The 26531-nt window shown below is 35.6% G+C and overlaps 2 protein-coding genes across 4 annotated transcripts in view; both read left to right on the forward strand.

Moving 5' to 3' along the window:
• The first annotated feature begins 584 nt into the window (after positions 1 to 584).
• On the forward strand, positions 585 to 4524 carry LOC106719213 (nucleolar GTP-binding protein 2). Its single transcript, XM_014513497.2, has 4 exons — positions 585 to 2713; positions 3079 to 3592; positions 3956 to 4133; positions 4428 to 4524. The coding sequence occupies exons 1-4, from the start codon at positions 683 to 685 to the stop codon at positions 4519 to 4521; spliced, it is 2817 nt and encodes a 938-aa protein (XP_014368983.2). The 5' UTR covers positions 585 to 682; the 3' UTR covers positions 4522 to 4524.
• A 2317-nt stretch (positions 4525 to 6841) lies between these two features.
• Positions 6842 to 26531, forward strand: part of LOC106719096 (breast cancer anti-estrogen resistance protein 1) — a 72196-nt gene continuing 52506 nt past the window's right edge. The window contains exon 1 of one of the 3 annotated variants that reach the window (XM_045680179.1): positions 6842 to 7066. In XM_045680179.1, coding sequence (XP_045536135.1) covers positions 7013 to 7066 — 54 coding nt within the window. In that variant the 5' untranslated portion in view covers positions 6842 to 7012. Of the gene's footprint in view, positions 7067 to 9390; positions 9477 to 9501; positions 9598 to 26531 lie in introns of those variants that run through there. The other 2 variants (XM_014513349.2, XM_045680178.1) reach the window with 2 other exon arrangements.

The raw sequence follows: 26531 nt of genomic DNA on the forward strand, positions 1-26531 counted from the left end.
GTAACTTTGTTGGTTTCGTTTTGATATTTTTGTTTACTTTTACGTTTCTTATATCTTAACTCAATATCCAGTGTCCAGTTATTTGGTATTTTCATAAGGCACAAATGTATTTAAGAGCTAAGCAATCAAGCTATTATTATTAAGCTCTTATTAGTAAGAGCTTACAGAACTGTTCCTCGATTAAAAGACTTATTGATCCCAATCCCTTGAAAATAATAAAATTAGCTTTAAAGAAAATTTTCTGATCAGTCTGAATATTCTTAAACTCATTTAATCTACGTTCTTCAGTTCAGTTCCAATGACAATGACATTGATTCACTGTTTCAATGTGGTGAAGTTGGTAACAAAAACAAAAATAAAGAATTACTGTAAAAACCTCTTCTTTTAAAGCTATTGTTATTTTTTTAAGCTCAAACTAACAATTTTTATAGGATACTGAAGATTCCTGTCGATTTGAAAAGGTAAATAGTTAATTCATGTATTACATCAAAGAGATAAATTGGCTTATTCATTAGTCTGAAGTTGGTGTGCAACGGTCTCGCCGTTCTGTCAAAATTCATGTTCAATTACGATACAAATAACCTAACCTCGTTACTTTACGACTCCGCGTGTTTATTTCTTAGTTATTTGTTAGTTAAATTGTGATAGTATTTATTTTGGATAAAATAAAAAAGTGACAATAATGGGTAAAGTTCGATCAGCACCGGGAGCGCCCCGCAAACAGGGGTTCAATAAATCTGGACATTCTATGAATCCAGACCGTCCTACAGAAGGTTTGAAGGGTGTTGGTAAGCCAAGAACAAAGGCAACAATTAAAAGGCTGCAGATGTACCGTAATTTTAAGGCAAAAAGAGACAAGACTGGGAAAATCTTAACACCCGCGCCGTTTCAAGGCTGGTTACCATCAGGTACACAAGCTAGAGTAGAACCGAATCAGAAGTGGTTTGGCAATTCTCGGGTGATTTCACAGAATGCTTTACAAAAATTTCAAGAAGAGTTTGGAGCTGCCGTTAAAAATCCATACAAGGTTATCATGAAGCCCACAAACTTACCTATCACATTGCTGAACGAGAAAGCTAAACATGCCAGGGTTCATCTTTTGGATACTGAAGGTTTTGACAAAACTTTTGGCCCTAAAAAACAAAGAAAGCGTGTAAATTTGAAATTCAATGATATAGAAAATCTCTCCAAAGCAGCTGAAATAAGTAGTGAAAAATATGACGAAAGTAAAGATATTGATCTAGTGCGTGAAGACACTGGTGTTAGAGAGGGACAGAGAGATTGGGTGTTTGGTGCCGGGATGAGTAAAAGAATCTGGAATGAATTATATAAAGTAGTAGATTCATCTGATATTCTACTGCAAGTCCTTGATGCTCGAGATCCTATGGGTACAAGAAGTCCTTATGTTGAGAAGTTTTTGAAAGAAGAAAAGCCACACAAACACCTGATTTTTATCTTAAATAAAGTAGATTTAGTTCCCAACTGGGTAACACAGAGATGGGTTGCTATACTTAGTGCAGAATACCCAACCATAGCATTTCATGCGTCAATGACCCATCCATTTGGTAAAGGGTCACTTATAAATTTGTTACGTCAGTTTGCTAAACTACATATTGATAAAAAACAAATCAGTGTTGGTTTAATTGGATACCCTAATGTTGGAAAGTCATCAGTTATTAACACTTTAAGAGCTAAAAAGGTCTGCAAAGTTGCTCCAATTGCAGGAGAAACAAAGGTTTGGCAATATATTACTTTGATGCGAAGGATATTCTTGATTGATTGTCCTGGTATTGTTTATCCTTCAGCCGAGACAGATACAGAAAAAGTTTTAAAAGGTGTAGTAAGAGTGGAATTGGTACAAAATCCAGAAGATTATATTGAAGAAGTCATAAAGAGAGTTCGGAGAGATTACTTAATCAAAACATATAAAGTTGATGGATGGGAAACTTCAACTGAGTTCCTAGAAAAACTTGCTGCAAGGACAGGAAAGTTACTTAAAAAAGGTGAACCTGACATCTCACAGGTTGCTAAGATGGTACTCAATGATTGGCAAAGAGGTAAATTGCCCTTTTATGTAGCTCCTGAAGGTTTTGAAGTGCCTTTGTCTAAGCAAGTTGAAAAGCAAACTGAGGTGCAGGATGAAGACAAACAACAAACTAAAATCCAAGAAAGTGAGGACAAAGCTGAAAAAAATATCAAGGAAGTTGTGGAAACACCTGAACAACCTAAATTGATAGTCAACAAGTTGGTAATAGCACAGGACTTTGCTAAAATAAGAGTAGGTTTACCATTTGACAACGAACAGGATGTCAAACCACTTCAAGAAATTGAAATTCCTGAAGAGTTGAAAGGTATTGATGATGGAGATGAGAATGATAAATCTTTAAACGAATCCCAAACTATAGATGAGAATGATAAAAAAGAAGATGAAAATGATTCTGATTCAGATATTAGTAACTTTTATAGCAATGATGAAAAAGAGTGCAGTGATGTAGAAGATTATTTAACAAACAATCCAGAAACTGTAAAGGAATTAAAAAGAAAAAGGTTGGAAGTGGCCAGTGGCACTTTCACTGTAGAGGAAGTACCAAACAAGACTGCAAAAGTTAAATCATCTATTGTTGGAAATAAATTAACAGCTAAACAAAGAAGAGCATTAGAAAGGGCCCAACGTAGGACTAAAACAGGAAGCAACTTCTATGAAGTATCCAATGTAAAAAATAGGAATAGAAATAAGAAAAAGATTGTTTAATTTCATGACCACTTTAGTGTTATTATTTTAATAAAATAATTTAATTATATTTATTGTTTTAATTGCATTATCCTATACTACCTTTTACCCGCGACTCCGTCCGCGCGGAATAAAAAATAGAAAACGGGGTAAAAATTATCCTATGTCCGTTTCATGGTTCTAAGCCCACCAATTTTCAGTCAAATCGATTCAGCCGTTCTTGAGTTACAAATAGTGTAACTAACACGACTTTCTTTTGAATGATGAAGAAGATGTTATATATATATATTTATTAAGGTATTTCCATTTTGTGTTTTATATAAATATATTTGATTTTTTCTCTGTAGATGTCATCTGGCAGTGAAAGTGATGATGATTATGTACCAAAAGAAGCTGAACAACTCTCCGAAGAGGAATCAGCGGATGACGAAACTGAAGCACAATATGAAAATGAAGTAGATCAAAAGACTACAAAAAGAAAAGCAGTACAAAGAAAAACTAAAAAGAAGAAGAAGACTTGCAATGGTGATAAAGAAGAGTCTAAAGATGAAAAGGAAATAGATAAAGTTGAGACAAAACCGGAGGATGAAAAGAAACGAGAAGATGATCTGTGGGCTATGTTTTTGGAAGGAACGGATACAAAACCTAAATCTGCGAACAATTCTAAAACTGAAACACAACCAACAAAAACAATAACTAAGTGTGATACAAGTAAAAATACTTCAACAAATAACACCAAGACCTCCACTGAAACTGATAAAGAAAAAGAGAGAAGGATTTTTGAATTTGCAGGCGAAACAATTATTGTGGAAAATAATGTCATCAAAGAAAAGATCAAAACAACTGAGACTTCACCTTCAGGTAAATATTTTACTCATAATTGAAAACGTCTACATAAAATTTTCTTGTTTATTCCCTTTATTTAAAGTTTTATGTAGTACTACCAGTCGCCTGTGGTTACGCCATCGCGAAATAAATTAAACGTAGCCTCAGTTACTCGCGTACTTCTAAGCTGTCTTCCAGTAAATGTCCCCTCAAAATCATTCCAGCCAGACTTGCGGAAAGACAGGCAGACAAAAATTAGATTTAAAAAATCGGATTTTCGTTATAAGCAATATGTTTGCGAAATATGAATAGTCACCCCTAATTTTGTGTAGACTGCGTTGTGTGTGCAATATATATGAGCGGATGACGACGAATACAATCTTTGTTTTGGCATTGCAGTGAGTAAAACAATACCTTCTCGAAGTCGCGGAGGTGGTGGTCTATCGAATGTTCTGGGTCAGCTTAATAAGAAAAACAAACTTTCCACACTCGAAAAGTCCAAGCTTGATTGGGACACATTTAAAAAGGAAGAGGACATTGAAGCAGAAATAAAAAGTCATAATAAGGGAAAACAAGGGTAAATATTTCTTAAGAATAGCACTTAACTTCAAAATCTAGATATTAATGTGCCATTTAAATTTTATATAAGGACCCGAAGGGAAAAAAAGCAAAACACGAACAAATTACCTACGTTGTTACCGCGTTTTTCCTTTGCCGAAACTAAAGAAATAAAAGAAAAAAAAAAACGAAAAATCGGTCTATCTCTTATTCTCTATGAAAACCAAAGATTAAATTTTATTTTGTACAAGTATTTTGATTATGGAATACAATTATATCACATGCAGAGTTTTTAATATTTTTTTTGTTCCAGTTATCTAGAGAGACAAGATTTCCTCGCGCGCGCAGACGAACGTCAGTATGAGATCGAGAGAGATCTCAGATTAAGCAAAAGAAGCAACCGATAAACTGTTTAAAGTCAATTGATTTTCAGTAAAAATATTTGTCTGGAAATAAAATTGTATTAGCTTTTTAATGTTTTATTTATTTATTTTAAAATTACATATAAAATATTTTATTGCATTCAAAATTAAAAGATTAATATAAAAAAATTGTTGTTTTATCCTGCAAAGGGACATACAGACATACAGATCTCAGACGAAGTTATTGAAGTATTTCCGTGGAAAAGTCACTAAGTACTATTTTTTAATAAGTAATCTAACTTGTTATGTAAACTAAATAAAATGATATGAGCTTTTTAGTAAAAGCCTTGTTAAGGTTAACCTACCTCAGGAGAAGAGATCAATCGTGATTACTATCACAGGAAATTATAATTTCACTAAATGCTGTGATAATTCGTTTATGTTAAGAAGTTGTCATTCAACATTAGGTGAGAGGCTTACTTGTTTACCTATTTCTAACATAAAATAACTCTTTACCGGTCTCTGTGTGTCTAACAGGCCATTTTGTTCCAACTAATCGTCATTTACTTAACGTTAGTGCGTTTAAGTTCCTTACTTATCGCACAAGATAATTTATCACGGGTTTCTTGGCCATTAAAAGCATAAGAAGCGACCAGTGAACATTAGGACAACTTTCTTAATTGTTTATTACTCGTAGCTTTGAGTAAAATGGTGATTGCTTTCTTCACGTTAAGTTTATGTTGGGTACATTGTACGGACTTCCAAGATAATATCTATGACTATCTTACGAACAGGTTATGCAGTGATAAATTACAATGTAATATTTATTTTCATACGACTACTTAGATTAACCTAAATGCCTCCTTTATTTAACTGGTTGCGGGTGATAGTGATCTTTGTTTCAAACTGTTTAAGTGATTGTTAATGCAACATTGCTAGTCAATAAAAAGTGATACGGCTTCACCATAGCCACTTATTTTTGTATTTTTCCATATGGTATAACAAAACGCTGACAACACAACTCTTGGTTACTGGTTGGTTTAATTCTTACACATGTAAGGTAAGGTAGAGATAATTTTTTTGATATAAAGACAGAGGGGACTTCGTCCGTGTGGAATTTAAAAAATCTAGTAATATAGCCTATGTCACATGGGGATAGTGTATCTTCCCAACAGCGAAACAACAAATTGGTTCTCTAGTTCCGGAGCCTATTCAATGCAAAGAAAAAAACATAAAACATACAATCAAATATTTAGAACTAAAGTATTAAAAGTAAAACTCTTTGAGACAGTAAAGTCCTATTTAACACGTTCAATGCCACATATACGCCTGGCGAGTTCACTTTCATACAAAAAAGTCATAGTGGTTGGGAACGTTATTAAACGTAAGAATTTTAATACAGTAATATAAGTGTGTACATGCATGTTGTATGCAAGGAATTTGAAGCTGGAATATATTTTAATCATGCCATCAAATGCATAATGGTGCACATGGCCATTTTTATTAGCATCTCAATATACAAGCAGTGACTGCGTCGATACAATATTTATACCAATAAAATGGACCTTGTATACTCACTTATATTTGATTTTGATTATAGACAATTTGTTTGAAAAAGAAAACAAGTAGCGTAAGTTTTAGTAGACACACAATGAAATAATCATGTTGTTATTGGTTTTATAATTAACTTATAGTTAACTAGTTTTAGCCTATGACTCCTGGCGGAATTGAAAAAAAATAGTAGCTTACGAAACTTCAGCAACATATATCCACCCAAACATTCGTTCTTATAATAATAATAAGGTGTCCAATACTTTGGACATAGTGTGCAATGGTATGAACTTTATCTTTATTTTAATACTAGCTGTCGCCCGAGACTCCGACCGCGCGGAATTATATACTAATATAATTACGAAAAAAACGTAATAAGTAGCCTATGTGTTCTTCCAGATTATGTTCTACATATGTGCCAAATATCATCAAGACCCGTTGAGTCTTTCCGGAGATACCTTCAAACAAACATTTATCAATCCATCCATTTAAACATTCGCATTTATAACACTAGATAGATAACACTAGAATTTACATTTAAGAAATCGTACCTAAGTATCAAAGAAGTTTAACATAGCTTATTTTCTAAACACAATGTAGGGTATTTTTGTTTTTTAAACCTTATACCTTCGAAATAAATAAAATAAAATACATCGGTACTTTGAAATGAACTTTACATTGTTGTAACAATAGCGTTAACCAACCGCCTTGCAAGGTTCATTTCAACCATTTTGTTCAATCACGTCAATGAATGTGACTGAGAGGGCAATCAATTTCAATCTGCGAGAAGCATGCACACTGGTACGCCGCGACTACAGCCGAGCGATTTGCACACTTTGTGTTAATCAGCACTAAATATTTGCTATCGTTCTAGTGTCAAATAACAGTTGTCACATTGCACTCGTGGTAGCCTCATGCTTTTTAATTTAGTTGTTAAAACAAAAAATAAGTTTGTTTTAAGCCTGTGATGTATTCAGTGTAAAAAATGACTACATACGGAAGATGGACCCTGTATGATGGTAGAATGGAAAGAGTTCAGGTGAGCAACTTTAATGTTTCAATGTACGTGGGAGGCGGAGGATTTTTAATTCAGCAATACATTAAAGAGAAATTTAATTGAATCAAATATACTATCTATAATATACTAATATATTATATACTATAATATACTAATATCATATTTTCATATTCTTTAACTGTTAATGGAGACAGAAAATACAACTTATTGAATTTAACTTCAGTGTCATCAGATGTGATTATAGTTTCGGAAGGAAATTCGATTTTGCTCTGTGTTAGAATTGCAAGTATCATATAAGATTTGATGGAATTTATTAGGTCAACAAAATATTTGACTTTAAAGTGCAGAGAAGATTAAGAACTGTGTAAAAGACTAACAGAGAAGGAAGTTTGAAAATTAGAAATAGAATTTCAGTTAAAACATATATCCATGGGCGTCGTTGAACACCTCGGTGTTCCCGATGCTCTTTTGCCCTCTTATCTAAAAAAAAAAAACAACAAGAACAGGATGCGTCCGAAATACCTATTTTAATTTCCGCATTCTTAGTATTGTTATTTCTGATGAAAGGCAACAACAAGTTACTTTATGTTCTGTACTCATAACTTGGTTGTTATTACCAAAAATGATGTTGATCTTATATATAAAAACTCTTGTGAAAATTAGTTCGATAAAGAAAGTTCGCGAACAACACGCGCACATGGTGATAGTGAAGTTGCAAATTACATCGTCATTTGTGGAACGAATTTGTTGTTAATTTCGTTGCGTGTTTAGAAAGTATTTTTTGCGTGTCTAAAGGAGTTAATTAATTTAGTAAAAGTGACTGGACTTAGACATAAAAATATTAATCGTAGTAGGTAGAGATTAGCGTTTCAAGTACTGGTATTTCATTGTCACCCTTTATGACACCACTGTAAGTATAGGCCTTCCCTATTCCCCCCACAGACTATATGATGTTCAAAATTAAATGTAATATTAAAATATTAAGTGTTTAAGACGTTCAAATTGCATTAAATATTGCAGAGTGATTTAATAAATTGATATACACTGCCTTCGCAAATTGTATCCTCGTGACTCGATCATTACCGTCTCTAGAAACAGATTTCTTCATAACTATTGGATTAGTAAACAAATGCGCACGCTCGGGGATTCATTTGCTGATAAATGGATCGTAAGAACCTGTTTCTAAGACTATGTTTCCGAATCCTTTAGCCAGCTGTGGTCGCCCACGTCTAGAGAATATTGAATGGCTAAGCACTGGGTGTGATGACGTAATGTGGAGCAGTGAACGTATCAGAAAGGAAAAGTGGGCGACTACCGGCTAAAGTTCGCAGCCTCGAGTGCGCCCACGCTGGCCCACGGCCTACTGCTGCGACACCCTTCCTGAGCTACCATAGAAAGGAACAAGTGTTTCGTACAACCAATGGGCTGCCTTAATTTAACACCATTGTTAAACTTGTTAGTATTGAAATAGAGATGATAGATCAAAGATTTGAGTAGTTGATGTGATTTAGAATTCAGATTTGTAATCGAATGATATGATTGATGATTAATTAACTAAAAAAAATATCTATATACTCATTTTTACTTCACGGAAACTTAATTTTTTTGCTTTTTTTGTTGCCAATTTCAGATTTAAGTATTTCATATTTAATAGGGCTGAAAGTCCATTAACCTAAGTGGCAGGATGTGCAGGGCGGATCGTGGCTCAGCCAATGTTAATTGGTGCTTGCGTTTCGAAACAACGCGTCTATTGTCGACAGTCCCATAATATTTGCTCAGGTGTGTATTGTGCTAGGCGATGCCTCCAAATGAATGAGCCACGGAATGTGCGGTGTGAGCGGTGCGTGCAGTGCGCATGTGTACTCGCGTTCGATAACCGCACGGGTACTAGGCACTACGCCCGTGGGCTGTGCACGAGGCACGTGGAGGCGAAGGAGGCTGGAGGCGCGACGCCACCGACCCCGTGCTGCCGTCGCCTGCCGTCGCCGATCGTAGCCGACGCGCGCGGGGTGAACGCCGTACGCGTCCGATGCGCGCGGTGCGTCAGTCGCACACACGCGCCGACCCGAGCGGCCGCTCTTTCTGTCGCACTCGCGCCAAAAATCGACACGACATTACGGATTTGTTTTCATACTTACGATCAGTGATAAATCGATATTGAATGAAAAATATTCGGTGATGTGTGTTTCGAGCTATTTTTACACGTGCGGTGATTTTTTGGAAGCGGGTTCCTTGTGATCGGTTTTTGGGAAAATTGTTTTCCTCGGAGGACGGCGTCTTTGGGCGCTGAGCGGCGGCGGAGTAGCGGCGGTGGCGGGTTGGTGGATGGTGCGGGGCGGGCGAGGGCGCGGGCGGGCGCCGGGGCGCGGCCGGCGGCGCCGCTAGCAAAATGTCGATACCCCTGGGCCGGGACACCGCGCTACCCACGCAGGTGAGCCTACGCTTTTCTCGCTTTTCCGGGTGCAGCGAGCGCCGTACGTAGCTCCCTGTGACGTATGCGCTCAGCAATAACAAGTGACGGCTCTTGCAGCGATAGCCGCTCGATATCACTGGTTAGTGTTGTTGCTTTACTTGTAGGTACATTTGTTATCGTAGAGTTGGAATGTAGGCTTATGATTAGTATAAGTAGAAAGTGTAAGTACTTTATAATAATGACTAATATTTTTATTCACCTTGGTAAGTAATAATTTGCCCAATCCCAAGTTTGATTTTTAATGGATAATCTTACAACTTACAATTAGTAAAGACAATTTCTCTTAAATACAAAGATTCTTCTGTAATTCGTCATCAAGGTAACAGAATGAGTCAGGTTGTGATTTAGGTCAATTTTTACGCCGATTAGATTCGTCAATGAACTGCTTAGTTCATAAACTCATTCAAAGTTTGTAAAATTTAGGACGTAAATGGACGTTATTTTTGGTAGTTTATCATTTTGACCGTGACATTATCATATGTAAATACCGTGAAGATAAGCAGGTGTCTTTATTGTGTACTTATAATTTGTTATCAACATTAAGAAATCTTTTGTTTCTCGAACATTTCATATGGAACAAAAGTTTTAAAAATCCGCATAATGTTCCTACTGCTGACTATTGTTATTTGCTTGTAATATGTACTGGATTATTTTATTAATAATGATTGTGTGCTTGCTCTAAATATAATATTCCATTGGTTTAGGATGCGCCCTTCTGTCACGTATTTATATAAAATCGTGATGATTCTTTAAAGAAATCTGTGTATATTAACAACTTGTTCAATCAGTTATTTAATTAAATTATGCGCATATTTAATAATCATATCTGAAAATCAAGTGATATAAAATACTTATCAAAATTTCTAGAATCAGTTGTATTATTAATATTCCTTAAAATAAATGATTATAATTGAATATGATTAGACGAAATACGTAAAAATGTTGAACATAACAATGAGTTTATCCAAAAATTGGTGAAACGCTAATCCAGCGACCAATCACGATTCAACGAAGACGTTTACCTCAGTATTTCTAGGAATTACAAATTCATCATTTTTTAATGCATTATGATGTAATTTTTTCTCATATAAGACCTCCTTTAAATGTAATGGTATGGAAATTAAATTGCAAGTAATATTAAAAATATCGATGTGGTTCTCTTATCTCTGTGGTAATAAAACTACTACCATTTAAAATGCATTTTAATTTGGCCATAGATGAAAGATTTTAGGCTAGTTAGAGATATTAAATATGGACGATGATCATCTAAATTATTGTCTTTATTAGTATTCATCTATATTTAAATAACTTATTAAGTTTTACAGGTTTTTTGTAGAGACTTTGATGGATTATCTACGTTATTCCAAGAATAATTATTATTCCTTGAAAACATTAGTCATATATTTTTTAATTTGATTTTCAAACTAGCAACACATCAAAAACTATTTTAATAGAGGCGGATGCTTGGTTAAAAATATTACTAACACTTTAAGAGGTGATAAAATTGATTAACAATTTATTAAAATCATAGTTAATTAGAGAGAAAGTTAAGGAAACGGAATATTGATAACAAGTTTGACGAATGATTGATGTTAAGGAAATATAAATGAACTTTCGTTTCGGTTTTTAAATCGGTCAAGTTCGCGAAAATAATATTAACACCTTGATGGATGACCTTAATCTGCTCCACGTTACGGTATTGTAGGAAATGATTAATTACTTGCCTTATCTTAGTCCTACTATTTACAATTCGAGAACGCTGATTTTATTTATGTAGGTGAAGCTACCGTTCGATATAATAATTACTCTTTGACTTTAATGTACGTTTAATAATTTAATTTTTTCAGGATTTGTGATAAGAATTAATGACATTTACACCTTGGTAAATGTTATCGATACTTGAACCAAATGTTAAGTTATGTTATGTTTGTAAAGTTTTAAATAACAATTCATCAAAAAATGACTGTGTTCATAAAAGTATTCAGTTTTAAGGAAAGCTATATATTTTATAAATTTTTAAAGCTTCCTAAAGCTATGAAAGCTAAAGGCAAAATACATATATTTTCAGTTATCAAATTAAGTTAATTAATATGAAATAATAAAGCTTGTATCAAACAATCTGCGTGACATAGAAACTAGGTTTATTTATATAGTGGTCGTAACTGGCAGGCAGTGGCCTAAGTTCAAGGGTCTATCGATCCGTCTTGCGGTCTCAAACCAAAGCGCCGATTCATACATAAGAACATTTTACTAAAATCGTTTTACTTTTTTTGCTCTTGCAACACTAATTATAGAACGACAACATGATTCATTTAAAAATTAGAACTTTTATTATCTGTGAAGAAATATATCGGGTTAAAGGTTAGGTTATCGCTATTTCATGTTTTATTATTAGAGATACGCTAAATTTCGTTACCCATTGTTGATTGAGTAATAAAAATTGATTGTTTTTGATGACATTATATAAATTACTATCATTGTTTCCTTTTAATTAGATTTAAAGATCTTTATTTCTCATAAAAAACACAATGTTTCGCTTACAATGAGAATGTCATATAAATAAAACATTAACGGGTTTACATTTATAATTTGGATATTTATTGATTGGGCTTGCTGTTTCTGGATTAGGTAAAAAGTCGTCTTTGTTGAGTAAATATTAGCGATGATAAGAAGTCATGTAAGTGGTAACAATCTTCAGATGTATGATTATTGTTTTTGGTATAAATGCTAGATATGTATAGACAACAAATAAATTTGCATTATAATATGGCCATGCTATTTATTCTAGTTGAATTATTGCAACATTTACGTAACTACAAAAGTAATAATGTTTACATTTTATTTTGCAATTATTGCCACAATTAAAAATATTCTATTACTGAAGACATTGTTAAAGGCTAATGGGTAGTAAAAAAGTATATAAAATATTAATAAAAATATAAATTGTTGCATCTGCCGACGCCTTTATCTAAAATTAATTATTTATTCTGCCTTATATACACAGGTGAAATATTTTGTGTCTTCTTTATGACTTATTCCAAAATAACCTTGTCGTGCATGTCTCGGTTCAAAATGGCAAACAACGACGTTGCTCATATGTGACTCATGGTTCACATTTCTTCGAAACACTCCTACACCTTTTGTCTATGTAGTTTATCGATTACATACTAATATTATAAATGCGAATGATTGGATAGACGGATGTTTTTTAGAATGTACCTCCGCAAAGACTCAACGGATCATGATGAAATTTGGCACAGATGTAGAGCATAATCTGGAAGAACACATAGGCTACTTTTTTTTTTAATTCCGTGCCGTGTTACGGATCCGCGAGTGACAGCTAGTTAACCATAAAAAGTAGCGACGAAAAGATTAAAGTTCACATAGTACAGAAGAGAGTTTTTTTGTAATGTTCGATTAATAAATTTATTTATAGTATCATTTAGACTTAACTAAACGTAATCCGTTCTTCTCGAACATTCAACGAACGCAAGAAACAGTTAATCAGCTGTAGTATTTAGAGATATTGATCCTGGCCAAGCCATTGTTAACGCAGAAATTGCTAATATCGAGTTGTAATACAGCTCTACCCATTTTATTTATCATCTCTTCACAGTGTTCCATAAAAGTGATGTTAAATTATTACCAAATTTTGTTAAACATTCGTTGTCATTTATATCTATATACTTTGTGTGTAAACAGTTTTAAAATATGCAAGTTATGTATGAATGTAAAGCCTTTATCCTTAATGCGTTACGAAGTGACTGAGAGTTGTCCGGTGTCTGAGACACGTTATTATTACAAAACTGGTTCAAAGAAATACCGGTAATTTGCGTTCTATTTTTTTCTACTGGCAAGCTAAATATAATAACTAACTAAATGTAGATAAAATACACTAAAATAAGAAGCTTTCTTTTCCTTTGCGTGTTCGACCGGAGATAATTTAAATGGTTTATTGATTCCTTGATAAAATCGTCAAAATTATCACGAAACAAGACGTTAGTGTTGTAAATATTTGTGAAAGAGTTAACGAAGGATATTTTAGTCCAATTCACTTCATCGCATATTTAATAAAGGCTATTTGTCGGAAAAAATAATCTTGTATTTATAAATTTAAGTTTATTGGCGATTAATCTAATGCAAGGAATAATGTAACGTAAGTGTGTTTATTTGTTGCGGAATAAAAAATAATTCTAATTATTCAAAGTTCAATGTCTAAGATTCAAAATTGGATTTCTATCTTTTTAATAGCTACTAAAGTGTTGGACTTTAGCAAGGTCAATGTAATCTATTGCCGTTTAATTATATTGATAGCGGCTTCGATTCTAAGATAAGAAATGTATGAAAGTAATTCTGCAAAATGTGCTATCCTCGAGCTATAGGCGTTATCGACAGTACATTGTTCTCATCTTAGCCAGCCTTTATTACGTTAATGGATCGTTTTGCTTCGTGAAAGCTTTGCCTAGTCACATAGAACGTTAGCAATTGAAGTGTAAAAACGTCCATTAGCTTATATTGTATTACTATGAAATACGCTTCACTTTTGTCCTCAACTGTCGAAGTTCGATTATAAAAATGACAACGTTCTATGCGATTGTATTTTTTTAGAATCAAGATATTCAGCGTTTGATTTCTTTTACAAGTGGTTTTTAATGAAATGGTCTTACAAAATGCAAAGGTTATTTTTGATTTAGTAATATTGCTTTTGACTAAATTCGTTGATCTTGCAAAATATAATTATTAAATGTTTTGTTGTGCTCTCCATTTTTATTTTCTCAAGATGTAGTAGGTACTAGGATATCATAAATGTTGTGCAATCGTTCAATATTCATATTTATTGTTGCGCACTGTTACCTCCTTTCGGGCTTATCGTGCGAATCGTAAGTACGAGCTTGTTCGTACACTTACATTATCGATACTGATATACTGCGATAAGGAAATAAGTATACGGTTCTCTTTTCGGATATCGATGTTCTTACGTGTAGTGATATAATTTGAAATATGATTATAGCTTCGATCTCTTTATTCGTTTCTCCTTTTGTTTATTTTTGTTTTCTTAATTTGATGACAGCGATGTAAAATTGATTTGTACATTTTTAAATTTTAAATTGATTATTTAATTAATAAACAAACATGATGTGAATACCCACGCCTGTAGCTAGCACTTGCACGCAAGCTACTTGCACGTGCCAGCTACAGGTGTAAAACAAGTGCATGCAACGACATTTGATTTTGTTTTGTACAAACACGAATTTCGAGTGCTTTCATAATGTAGTATACGTTTTGGAAGCAACAAGCATGCAAGTAAATTGCAAATGTTTCCGTATAACATCGGTGACAGACACGTGCCAATAACAGGCATGCCAGCTAATGCTCCATTTCACACGCATTAAACAAATTTAAATTAGGTAAAAAAGAGAACGTATAAAAAAGTAAAAGTCTGATTAAAATTGTTTACTTTGAAATGCGAATAAAATACACTCGTACAAATTAAGTAGTTGTGTTAATGATTTTTTTATAAAATATATTTTTATCGTTCTAAATACCTTTCAAGAGTTAATCTTTAAAAACCGCCCGAGCAGCAGTTTTGCTCGTTCACCGCTTTTTAATCTCGTAAGCAAATTTCAAGTTATTAATGTGCTTAACGTAAGAGGCTTTAACTTTGTAATGAACAAGGATATAAAAATGCTTTTAGAATATACGGATTAACTTTTTTTGTAGCGTTTTAGTTAATGTCAGAGTTGATGTTATGTTATTAATTAAAAAAATTGTTTAAAGTTCACTTGCACTACGATACATTCCGAACGCGTCGATTCGCAGATAACAAATTGGCAAAAAATTAAGAGCGTCCGAAATTCCATTTCATGAGAACCTCACTACGACATCGCGTGCGTGAGTTTCGCGGAACCATCGGTTCCTTAAATAACCCGGCGTGTAGTTAAAGCGGCATCTCGCTCGTCCTCGGCGGCGTCCTTTGCAGAATGCCCCCCCATCCCATATTCGGCTACATAATAATCCCATCCCATCATTCGATGCTTCGATTGTAGGACCCGATTTGGAAAGCTGACGCATTTTTGACCAAGAATTCTCAACATTTTATTTCGCTTTACGTTTATAGTTCTACGTCTAGTCTGCCGAAATGTCCTTATATGATTTTAGATTAAGTAAGATTTAAGATAATTGTAAAATGAAGTGTTTGATCGTTAGAAGATCCTAAGATCAAAATAAAGTTTCCAAAGATTTCTATCTCAGATATTTTAAAGAAAATGTTAACTTGGTAGTACTGTGTATAAATACAAAGTAGCAGTGACAAGGATTAGAAATCTGTTAAATTATTGCCAGCAAGAAATTCTTAATCGATTATATTAGCTTAAACTATTTACGGTCTCTTAGCATTAGAAGCCACGTCTTAGAAGTGTGGCGCCTATTTGACATTTCAATAGTATGCAGATCGCATGTAAAACGGTTGCATGGTGTCACAAGGCGTAGCAAATTGGTGGCGCGGCCACTGCCGTATATGGTATCGTCGAGGCGAGTACAGCCCCTTCTGCACGTTACCTCGTACACGACTCAAGTTGAACGGGATTTTACGCCTCACACGATGCTTACATGCTACTCGTAAACCTGAAGACGGATTTATTAATAACTGAGTACACAAGAAGGTCAATTTCATCCATTCCTGATTTATGAATGAGTGTTTTATAATTTTGTCTTCAATACTTTCCTACTTATTTGTTCCTAATACTTCGTGATGCTTTTCCATGAGGTAAATATTCCAGCAGAGATACAGTTTTACTTTTTTACAAGAAATATCTTTGCGTTAAAATATAGGTGGAGTAATGCAGTACAGCTCAATTCCAAATCTGATATTTTTTCTCGGAACATAAGAATTTATTGTTAGCTATAGACGAACTATCTGACATATTGGATCATTTAAGTTCTGCTGAAAAATAAGCTTAGATGTTTGTTGATAAATATTATTACTATTAATATTTTGACTCATAAGTATGTAGAAGCTCTGCACAAGTTTATTGTTTTTGTTTTATTAAAAAAAATAGTGGAACAAAAGAAAAACAAAACTTGTTTGTCGATGACTGTCATTTATTATCAACATATATTTTATCGGAATCAATTACTCTTACAAGATGATAGATAATGGTGAGTCTGGCTTAGATAGATAAAGCACGCAACTAAAACTAGTACAAATATTCCTTACAAGCTAATCAACCGCTCGCCGCAACTCGGTCGCGACAACGATGTAGGATGTGATCTGGATTAATCTAATGTAAACCTAATAGCTAATTGCACTTAGAGCTCAATAATACTAAAAGCTAAAATAGGCTGCGGCATATGCGTCTCAGACCGTCTCAAGAGGATGTTAAGTTGATCCTATAACATTCGAATTACGATTTTATTTCCAGGTATTAAGTGTTACATTGGGTCAGCAAGTAGTGGAATCTGCACATAAATTGCCATCTCTACGAGTGTGACAGAATGAGAATAATTCCGGAGTCAAGTGCTACCGTTCGTTACGGATCTTAGCATGCCACGCCACATGCCACGACGAACGAGTATTTCCTGTGGAATACCTATTCTTAACGTTAATATGCAATTTAAAAATGGAATGAAATTTTTACTGATATTCCATTATATTGAAAGTAAACTTGTAAGATTAAAGAGGTATTACGAAAAAGGTGGTCCGCATTGAAAATAAATGTATCAATTAAATTTTGATCCGTCCGGCGAGCGAGAATGCCCCGCCGGTTTAATAGGGCTCAGTTTACGATCCAATTTGAATTTAAATTTCTGTTGAAAGCTTTTCGGCCACCAAGAAACGCATAACAGCTATTGCTATATGCTATAAAATATTCTCGGCCTGTTACCTCAAATAGGACGTGCATAATTTCATTTGTTTCTTATTAAGTTGCAGCAGTAAATGTTTTGTTATTTATGTTTTTTAAATTAATTTTTATCGAGATATTGATGAAGTTTATAAATTTAAATAACTCTCACATTTTTTTAATACCTTGCAGATATAAATGTTTTTTTTATTGATTTTGAGCCATTATACTTTTTTAATAATAAAAAATACAGATTTTTAATTAAAAGGACATACTAAGTGCTCTGGCTCTTTACAAAGTACCACGTATTAAGTAAAAGACACAAGTGTTTAAATATAACTTTTATAATTTATATTTAAACATGCAATTTATGTTTTAAATAAATTTCAAATCTTTAATCGCAATAAAAACATGTTTGAAATTGCGAACGAATAAATCATTTTATAACGGCATAACATTGGCACAACACTAATCATTTCTTCGCTTATGAGATGTCATAAATTTTATGTCGGGGCATTCGTTTATAAAGCGGCACACATTGCTGATTCCTTTACATATAGAGGTCTCTGCTCCTCGGGCTTTTAGTAGGAGATTTCTAGGCTTTGACTATAGAGAACGAACTAGGCACAGAGCAGACATTGTACTAAATAAATTATTCACTCTTCGCAGAGCCTAAAGTAAAGATGACAATTGACATTTAATTGAAATTGAAAGATCTTTCACTTTGAACACTTTCACATTGAACGCGTACTAGTTAAAAATTATACACTTACACAAAACGAGTATACAGGCAAGCATGCTTAGATCTTACTGTGTTGTTTTTATTAGAGGTGAATGCGCGCGCTTGATAGGTCCTGTCTCTTAATAGTTATAGTTTCTAGGTATGTCGGTCACGGAGCTAGCCTTAAACAATTATATACCAGCTCTAGATATTTCGAATGTAACAGTACTCTCAGACGCGCCGACGGCTGCTTATAATTTTTAATCTCACGTCGGATCTAAGCAACCGACACATTTATTAATACATTTACATTTGTTTGAATTTAATAAAAACAAAATACAGTCAAAACCGTTTATAGCGACATCGTTTAGAACAACATACCGGTTAAATTGACCAAAATCAAAGGTCCTGGCTGAATGTTATTACATATCTTTCCTATTAATACCTGTAAACGCGGTAATGCAAAGGTTCTTTTGGGTTGGTCGTTGCACGGTGGGACGAGTACAAAACTGCGGGAATACGATAATTGAGGCAGTTCTGCTAAAGGAAGGAAGCACAGTACCTTGTCTCTTTCTCCGGACTTCTCCTGCTTCTGGACACCTCCAGCACGAACCCGCACTCACTTTAAAAACCTTTTCGAATAAAAAGTTGCGGAGCGGCACACGCACAACGACGACGATTTCAGCCATTATAAATTTTCAAAAACGTGCGATTGCGGGGCGCGTCCTTCTCGCTCACCTGTACTGTGCGGGAAAAGGACAGGAAAGGATGCAACGACCAAACGCAAAACGGCGTAACCATTCCCCCGGGCTTGAAGGAACGCCTTCAAAAAAATTTAGATGATTGATGAAAATAACGCGATATCTAACTTCTAACTAAGTACCTACATTACTAATACGACTAATAACTAAGATTAATGAAAAAACGAATGTAATTTAAGCGCGCTACTGTTTAGGTAACGGACAAAGACGAACAACGGGACGCAAGTACGATCCAGTCGTAGTCCTAACCCGGGCGACGCGAGTGACTCCTGTGGAGTCGGGAAAAACTTCCTCTATGACACCTAATGGCCAATGTAGCGGTGGCGTATTATCAGTTATGATAATTACGACTGAACCCACAACGACTGGATCCACCGGCGTATTCCACTTACGACGCGATTGCAACGTATGGAGGTAATCCCTTCTCCAGCGCTTCCAGAACGATTGAATTAATTTATCTAATAAGTTGTGCCTAGCCACAATAGTAAGGCTTTCATCTATTTCTTCCGCTGGCAAATGCCGTAAAGGTGAGAGATTTAAAAAATGCGCTGGAGTCAAAGCGAGGGGTTCGGAAGGATCACTAGAGAGCGTTGAACATAAAGGACGAGTATTCATTACCGATTCAATTTGAGCAAGCACAGTGCTTAACTCTTCAAACGAAAGAGTGGTGTCACGCGACAGACAGTCGGCGGGATTGTCTGTACCCGAAATATGATATAAATTATGCGGCGCTAAGTTATTTTGTATTTTTGTAACTCTGTTGGCTACAAAGGTATTCCATCGGTGAGGCGAGGAATGTACCCAGCAGAGAGCGACAGTTGAGTCCGAAAATGCGAATATGTTACGAAAAATCACGCGACTTTGACATGCGTCTACCACCTTTTTAATAAGTTGAGTTAATAAAAGAATAGCACAGAGTTCAAGACGAGCGAGTGAGACAACCTTTTTTGGAGAAACCTTCGATTTAGCCGTTATCAAATTGATTGTATTAGAGTCCCTATTTTGAACGTGAAAATAAATAACTCCCCCGTACGCTTTCTCGCTGGCGTCTGCGAATGCTAAAATAGTAATTACACTATCAGCGACGATACCAATGTGACGGGGAATTTTTATATCACCTAACAAGGGAAGTTCCTCTCTTAAACGTGTCCATATTTTAACTATATCTTCAGGCGGAGTGTCATCCCAATCACAGTTACACAGCCAAAGCTGCTTGATAATTAATTTTACGTACAAAACGACAGGTGCGACAAATCCCATAACGTCCCATATTTTAGCGACACACGACAATATCGAACGTTTAGTACAAGTTGTTATGGGAGTATTAATTTTTATACTGAAATAATCGGACGTGGGAGACCAACACAAACCGAGTATCTTATGTTGATCTGACTCGTCAAATTCTTTCACTTCCGGTAGACGGTGCGATGGCGGAATCGAATCTAGAACCGCCTGTGAATTACTAGACCATTTGACCAATTCAAATTGTCCCGCTTTCATGAGACTTATCAACTCCGAAGCGGTAGAAATGCCCAACTCTTCAGATGGGACTGAGTAAACGAAGTCATCCATATATAGACTTGTATCGATGACTTCCCTAGCCTGAGGGAACGAAGCGCCTTCGTCGGCCGCCAGCTGCTTAATAGTACGCAGCGCGTGAAAGGGGCTAGATTTGAGACCGAATACTACACGATTAAATTCATAAACTTGTAAAGGTTCTTGCGGGGAAAAACGATACAAAATGCGTTGAAAACGCCTGTCAGATTCTCTTATGCCGATGCTTAGAAACATCTGACGAATATCAGCGGAAAGAGCGATCGAAAATAAACGAAAATTATTAATTATGTTAAATAAACTACCTTGAAGATTTTCACCTCTATATAATAGGTCATTAAGAGAAAAACCAGTGCTGGTTTTACAACTACCATCGAGAACTACACGTAACTTCGTTGTGACCTTATCTTCTCGGATCACACCGTGATGCGGAATAAAATACGAACTTTGTGAAGAATTACAATTTATAGGCGAAATATAATCCTTTTCTAAGTATTCGCGGATTACATTGTCGTATGCGATCTTTAATTGTGGAGAAGCCTGCATCTTTCTCTCTAAGCAATAAAACCGCCGCTCACTTGCCTGACGCGAGTTACCGAGACAGCTGACGTCAACCTTGAAAGGCAAAGCCACCACGTAACGACCGTCACTAGCTCGCGAGGTAGTACTCGAGTAAAACTCCTCACACAATTTATCATCGGGACTAAGTACTGGAGGGACGTCGACTTCCTCCAGCTCCCAGAATTTCCGTATAACGGAGTCTAATGGATCTGCGGTGCAGCAATATGAAACGGACTCGTGAGTATCTACGCGGACCGGAGCGTCACCAACAATGACGTAGCCGAGGACCGTTTCTAACGCGAGCGGTGAGACATGCGGAGGTTGTCCTTGAACCTTATTCGATAAAAGAAGATGCGGAAAAATAGAGGCACCGATCAACATTTGAACCGGGCCCGAGCAATAGTAAGTATCGTCTGCTAGCGGAAGATCTTTAAAATTCGACAATAACGAAGGATCGACTGTTGCGGTCGGTAACCGTTCTGTTATTTTATCTACAACCAACGAATCAATATTATAAAAAATGTTGCGATCGAAACGAGAATGAAATTTAAGTTTTACGGAACCTTGAATGGCTTTACTCGAACCTCCTATCCCCTTAACCACTGAACAAGCGGGTCTTATGTTTGTGTTCAAACCTAAAATTTGACAACAAGAACGAGTTATAAAATTGCTTTGAGAAGCGCTGTCTAACAATGCGCGAACGCAATGTTCTTTACCACGAGAATCTACAACGATAATACGCGCGGTTGCTAGTAATACCGTGGTAGGGCCACGAATATCGCTGCGAGTAATACTGCGACTATCCGCAAGCGCACAAAGCGTGATGTCATCGGTGCCTGCGGAGCGAGCGGGGAGCGTATTCGACTCGCTTGTAAGAGCGGGACGTGCGGCCGCGGCGGCCGTGAGTCGTGTGTTCTGTTGTGCGGCCGTCTGAGCGTTTCTTGCGGCAGCGGGTTCGATTCCGAAGCATAATAAAGTATGATGTTTAGCGTTACATTTTTTACATGAAGATGTCGAGGCACAAGCGGAAACACGATGACCAGAACTTAAACAATTTATGCATAAATTTTTCGACTTGACGAATTTAAAACGTTCATTCGGTTTGTAGTTATTAAATACCTTACATTTATAAATGTAGTCGTGATTACAATTGCACAAAGTACATGCGGACGACTCGAAACTAGTATAAGCGTGCATAGTCAATGGCTTACGATCAAATGGTTTTCTGTTGTTGTTAGCAACCTTTGCCACGGATGAGGTGCGTTCCAAAACCTTAATATGTTCGCGAATAAAAGAAACCAAGCTTGAAAATTTTGGAATTTCACAACTCTGACTATGACAATGGTTGGATTCAAATGAACGCGCCGTATCAGTATCTAGTTTTTTAAGTGCGATATGCAAGAAAATTAAATCGGAGAGGTCATCGACTTTTATGTTTTTTAAAGCGGCTACTGACGAAGCGAATTTGTCTAAGAATGATTCTAAACTATTAGGGGTTGCAGTAGTAATGGATTTAAAATCAAATAATTGATCCAGGTATGAAGTGGCAGAGAGACGCTTATCTTCATACTTACTAGTTAACAAATCGAAGATTAATAAATAGTTATCAGCTGAAGGCGTGATCCCCGAGCATATGGAGCGTGCCCTGCCAGTTAATTTGCCTAATAAGTAATAAAGCTTCTCCGAATCCGACAACGACACATTATTGTGTACGACGTTTTGAAAACTTGCAATGAACAAAGGCCAATTTTTTATGTCGCCATCGAACTCGGGAATCTCCATCGGAGGCAATTTCGGAGGTCTAGGTTGACAAGTGGGTCCGACATGAACACTAGTTTGAGAGTATTGCGATTGCAATTTTTTGGCAGCTCGTTTCACACTCCCTAATAGAATTTCGAACGAGGAAAGCGGTTGATAATCAACAACGTAATTAGGATTTGCCTTCAACTCTAAAGTAGCTATTTTATCCAGCACATTTTCAAAATCATCACGCAATGAATCAACAGTTTCAAACTCGCACAAAAACGAATCTGCATCAAATGATTTTGAATCAATATCTTTAACGCGATTAAAAATATTTTGCATGCGGGAGAATATCCTATCTCTTTTAGCATATTGCAATTGCAAACTGGTATCGGCCGGTGCCATTTTTATAGAAAAATAGATGTAAGCAAATGTTTAAAAATGAAATAATTTAAGCGAAAACGATAAGAAGCGACGGAGAAACGAAATACCAAGTACCGGTACGAGCAAGCGACGTTAACGACAAATTTAATTTTAATTATTCTAATTATTCTATTCAATTTAATTATTCTATAATCGCGGTACGAAATATACGAATACCGCCAACTAACGCGGCGAGCGGGCGGCGCGGGGCTTGTAATAACTTACCCGGCCGGTGTGCGAACGATAATTTAAACGAAACGAAACCGATATATACGATACATACGCGGGATGAACTACTTATTGTACACTTAATGCGATTTAATGAACACTATTTTAACTAAAACGACTTGAAATTAAATATACACCTATATGCAAGTATAATATTATTACGTAATTTCAAACGACAAAATGGCGGGTTAGTGCAATTTAATTTATTTATACGACTTTAAGAGACAAATATTAAGTATTTGAATGGGTTTAAAAATGCGGGTTAAGCGAATTAAATCAATATGTAAGCGAACTAAATCGATATGTTAGCGAATTAACTAAGATATAGCGGGATGAACGAAAATTTATACAAGTAGGTAGGTAACCGCGCGAACCGATGCCACGGGTGTACGAACTACTTTGTACGCGGTTTTAATACGAAATGAAACGAAACGAAAACGAATTTAGATAATGGCTAGCGCAAATTTTAACAAATAATCCCGGCTCGTTTGGACCAAAATGTAAACGCGGTAATGCAAAGGTTCTTTTGGGTTGGTCGTTGCACGGTGGGACGAGTACAAAACTGCGGGAATACGATAATTGAGGCAGTTCTGCTAAAGGAAGGAAGCACAGTACCTTGTCTCTTTCTCCGGACTTCTCCTGCTTCTGGACACCTCCAGCACGAACCCGCACTCACTTTAAAAACCTTTTCGAATAAAAAGTTGCGGAGCGGCACACGCACAACGACGACGATTTCAGCCATTATAAATTTTCAAAAACGTGCGATTGCGGGGCGCGTCCTTCTCGCTCACCTGTACTGTGCGGGAAAAGGACAGGAAAGGATGCAACGACCAAACGCAAAACGGCGTAACCAATACCTGTCACCGGTTGTTACAACTATCGGTTTTTACGACTCAATATGAGTAGTCCCTTCGATGTCGTTATAACAGATTTTGACTGTAACATCAAATAGAATATTTATGTCTAGTGTATTATGTTTTTTGCAACAATTTGTACACTAGAATTTTTTTTTTTACATATAAATAAAACAATAAAATAATGCTTGAGTACGTCCTAATTTGTCAAGTGGCGATGCGATCGAAGTACACTCGACATTTGACTATTCAACAACGGAAACATTACGTTAGAATTTTATACAAATTTTGAATAATCTAACTTTAATTTAAACGTTATAATTTATTAGGTCACATGAGTTGCAATCATCGTATAGATGACAGTGGAGGTATGACACATATTAGTTGAAAATAATGTATACACAAGCTTTATAGTGACACGCTTCGATAAATGTTGTGCTCATATGTAACGAGAGATCATAAAGATATGTATATGCGCGTATCGTATAGCGACAAACGGCAAGAGCCGCGTACTCGTTACTCTTATCAAAATCTAGGTATACTTAACTTTAGCGCTCGAGTTTCCTAATGTTATCGTGCGTATCCACTGTCGAAACATGTATAAAAACATTTTATTCCCGTTAAGTTAAATGGACTATGGACGAACATTCAGTTTGAATATGTTAGCCGAGATTTAACTGCGGTGTTATTAATTATAAACATTAATATATCGAGCGAGAGTTGCAACGGGATCGATACCGGGAATAAATACCAGCTTGAGCTATTACTGGTGTGAGGACTTGGCTATACTAAATGCACCATTTCCTGGACAATTAATATTTCCTGTGTTGCCATTGTAAGATTGCTAGAGGATATGCTTGAGGGTTGCCTATAAATATACAACTTATTATACTAAGAAACTTAACATTGATAGTTAAGTAGTTAGAGATATAGGAGCAATGTATTAACAATTGGGATTCGATATCTGAGCAACTTTTAATAATACGAAAATTCCTAAACACAACTGATTCTCTCATATGTTTAGGATTTTAAAAGCTTTTTCAAACTAATGGCAATTACGCCACATTCAAAGACCTTAAGTGGTCTCTATTAGTGTAGATGTATTCCAAGAAATCTCCACTAAGTGCCTCCCTTAGTGGTAAATTAACAGCTCTGAGTGTAAAGTAAAATACGTGCAATTTTATAGACTTTAATAAAAATCACGAATAAGGAAATATGTCTATAACAGTTACCCTCACCGGTAGTCTATTGTGATAATGAAAATGTATTATATGCACTCAAGGCTAATTAAATTAACCCTACAGTTAGTATATTTTGCAGTTAAAGTCCACTGAAATGTTTCCTGTTACATTTAAACGTCGTGTTATGTGTTTAGTCCGAAGTCAATGACCTTACGCCACGCTTATAAAAAGTAACTCGAAGCCGTCTGCCGCAATACTGCAAATCGACTCCATATCTGACGATAGCGACTTGACTTTACCATAAACCCGCTCCTGACAATGACAATATCATTTTACGTGTCGTAATCGAAAAAAATGTGTAAATGTAATCGAATAATGTGTTACTAGATTACTAGATATTTTAATTATTAATAAGTATTACTTTTATTATATTTCCAATGTTGTCAACATGTGCTACATGAATCTAGACGGATCGATAACCTCATTAGACTTAGCTATTGTTGAATTTACGCCCATTAGTAAATTGATATAGTTGAATTATTAATACATTCGCTTCTCTATGTCAGTCATTTTGATATTCAAAGATTTATATAAATAAATGGGATTTTTTTTTCTAAAAAGTGTATGTTTTCTGTGATGTAGTGGACTTAAAAAAATCCTCGAGGCATCTCTTTAAAGGTGCTAACAAGAAAGTTTATATTCTTATTACGTATCACGACGATACTCGATACCCAATCATTGACGCGTCTTTACGCCCGTCCTAATTAACCACGTGCGGCGCTGTAATTGACGATGCGCCTTCAAAATATCATTTATATGCTTTTATTGAGTGGCCGTAGCTTATGTTTAAGCAGGCGTTTTATGATGTTTAATATGCATACTTATTTATAACGCTCATTAAATGTTGTCGGAAGTTTGTGCTAAAAGTAACCTATAAAGCGGTACTACTGCGAACGTCATTAGGAGCCGGTTGTCGATTGTTTTTCTGCAAGTAAAAGCTCTCAGTCAATAATGAATAGAAACCAATTCAATAGAACTGTAGAGCCTTGGCCTTTATCGAGTTTCTCTACTACTTTCGATAGTTTTTATCTGTTAGAGGCGAGAAGGAGTATCGATTGAATTAATGTTACTATCCCTTCGGGCTGT

This window comes from Papilio machaon, chromosome 12 (genome assembly GCF_912999745.1).
Source record: "Papilio machaon chromosome 12, ilPapMach1.1, whole genome shotgun sequence".
Classification (NCBI taxonomy): Eukaryota; Metazoa; Arthropoda; class Insecta; order Lepidoptera; family Papilionidae; genus Papilio; species Papilio machaon.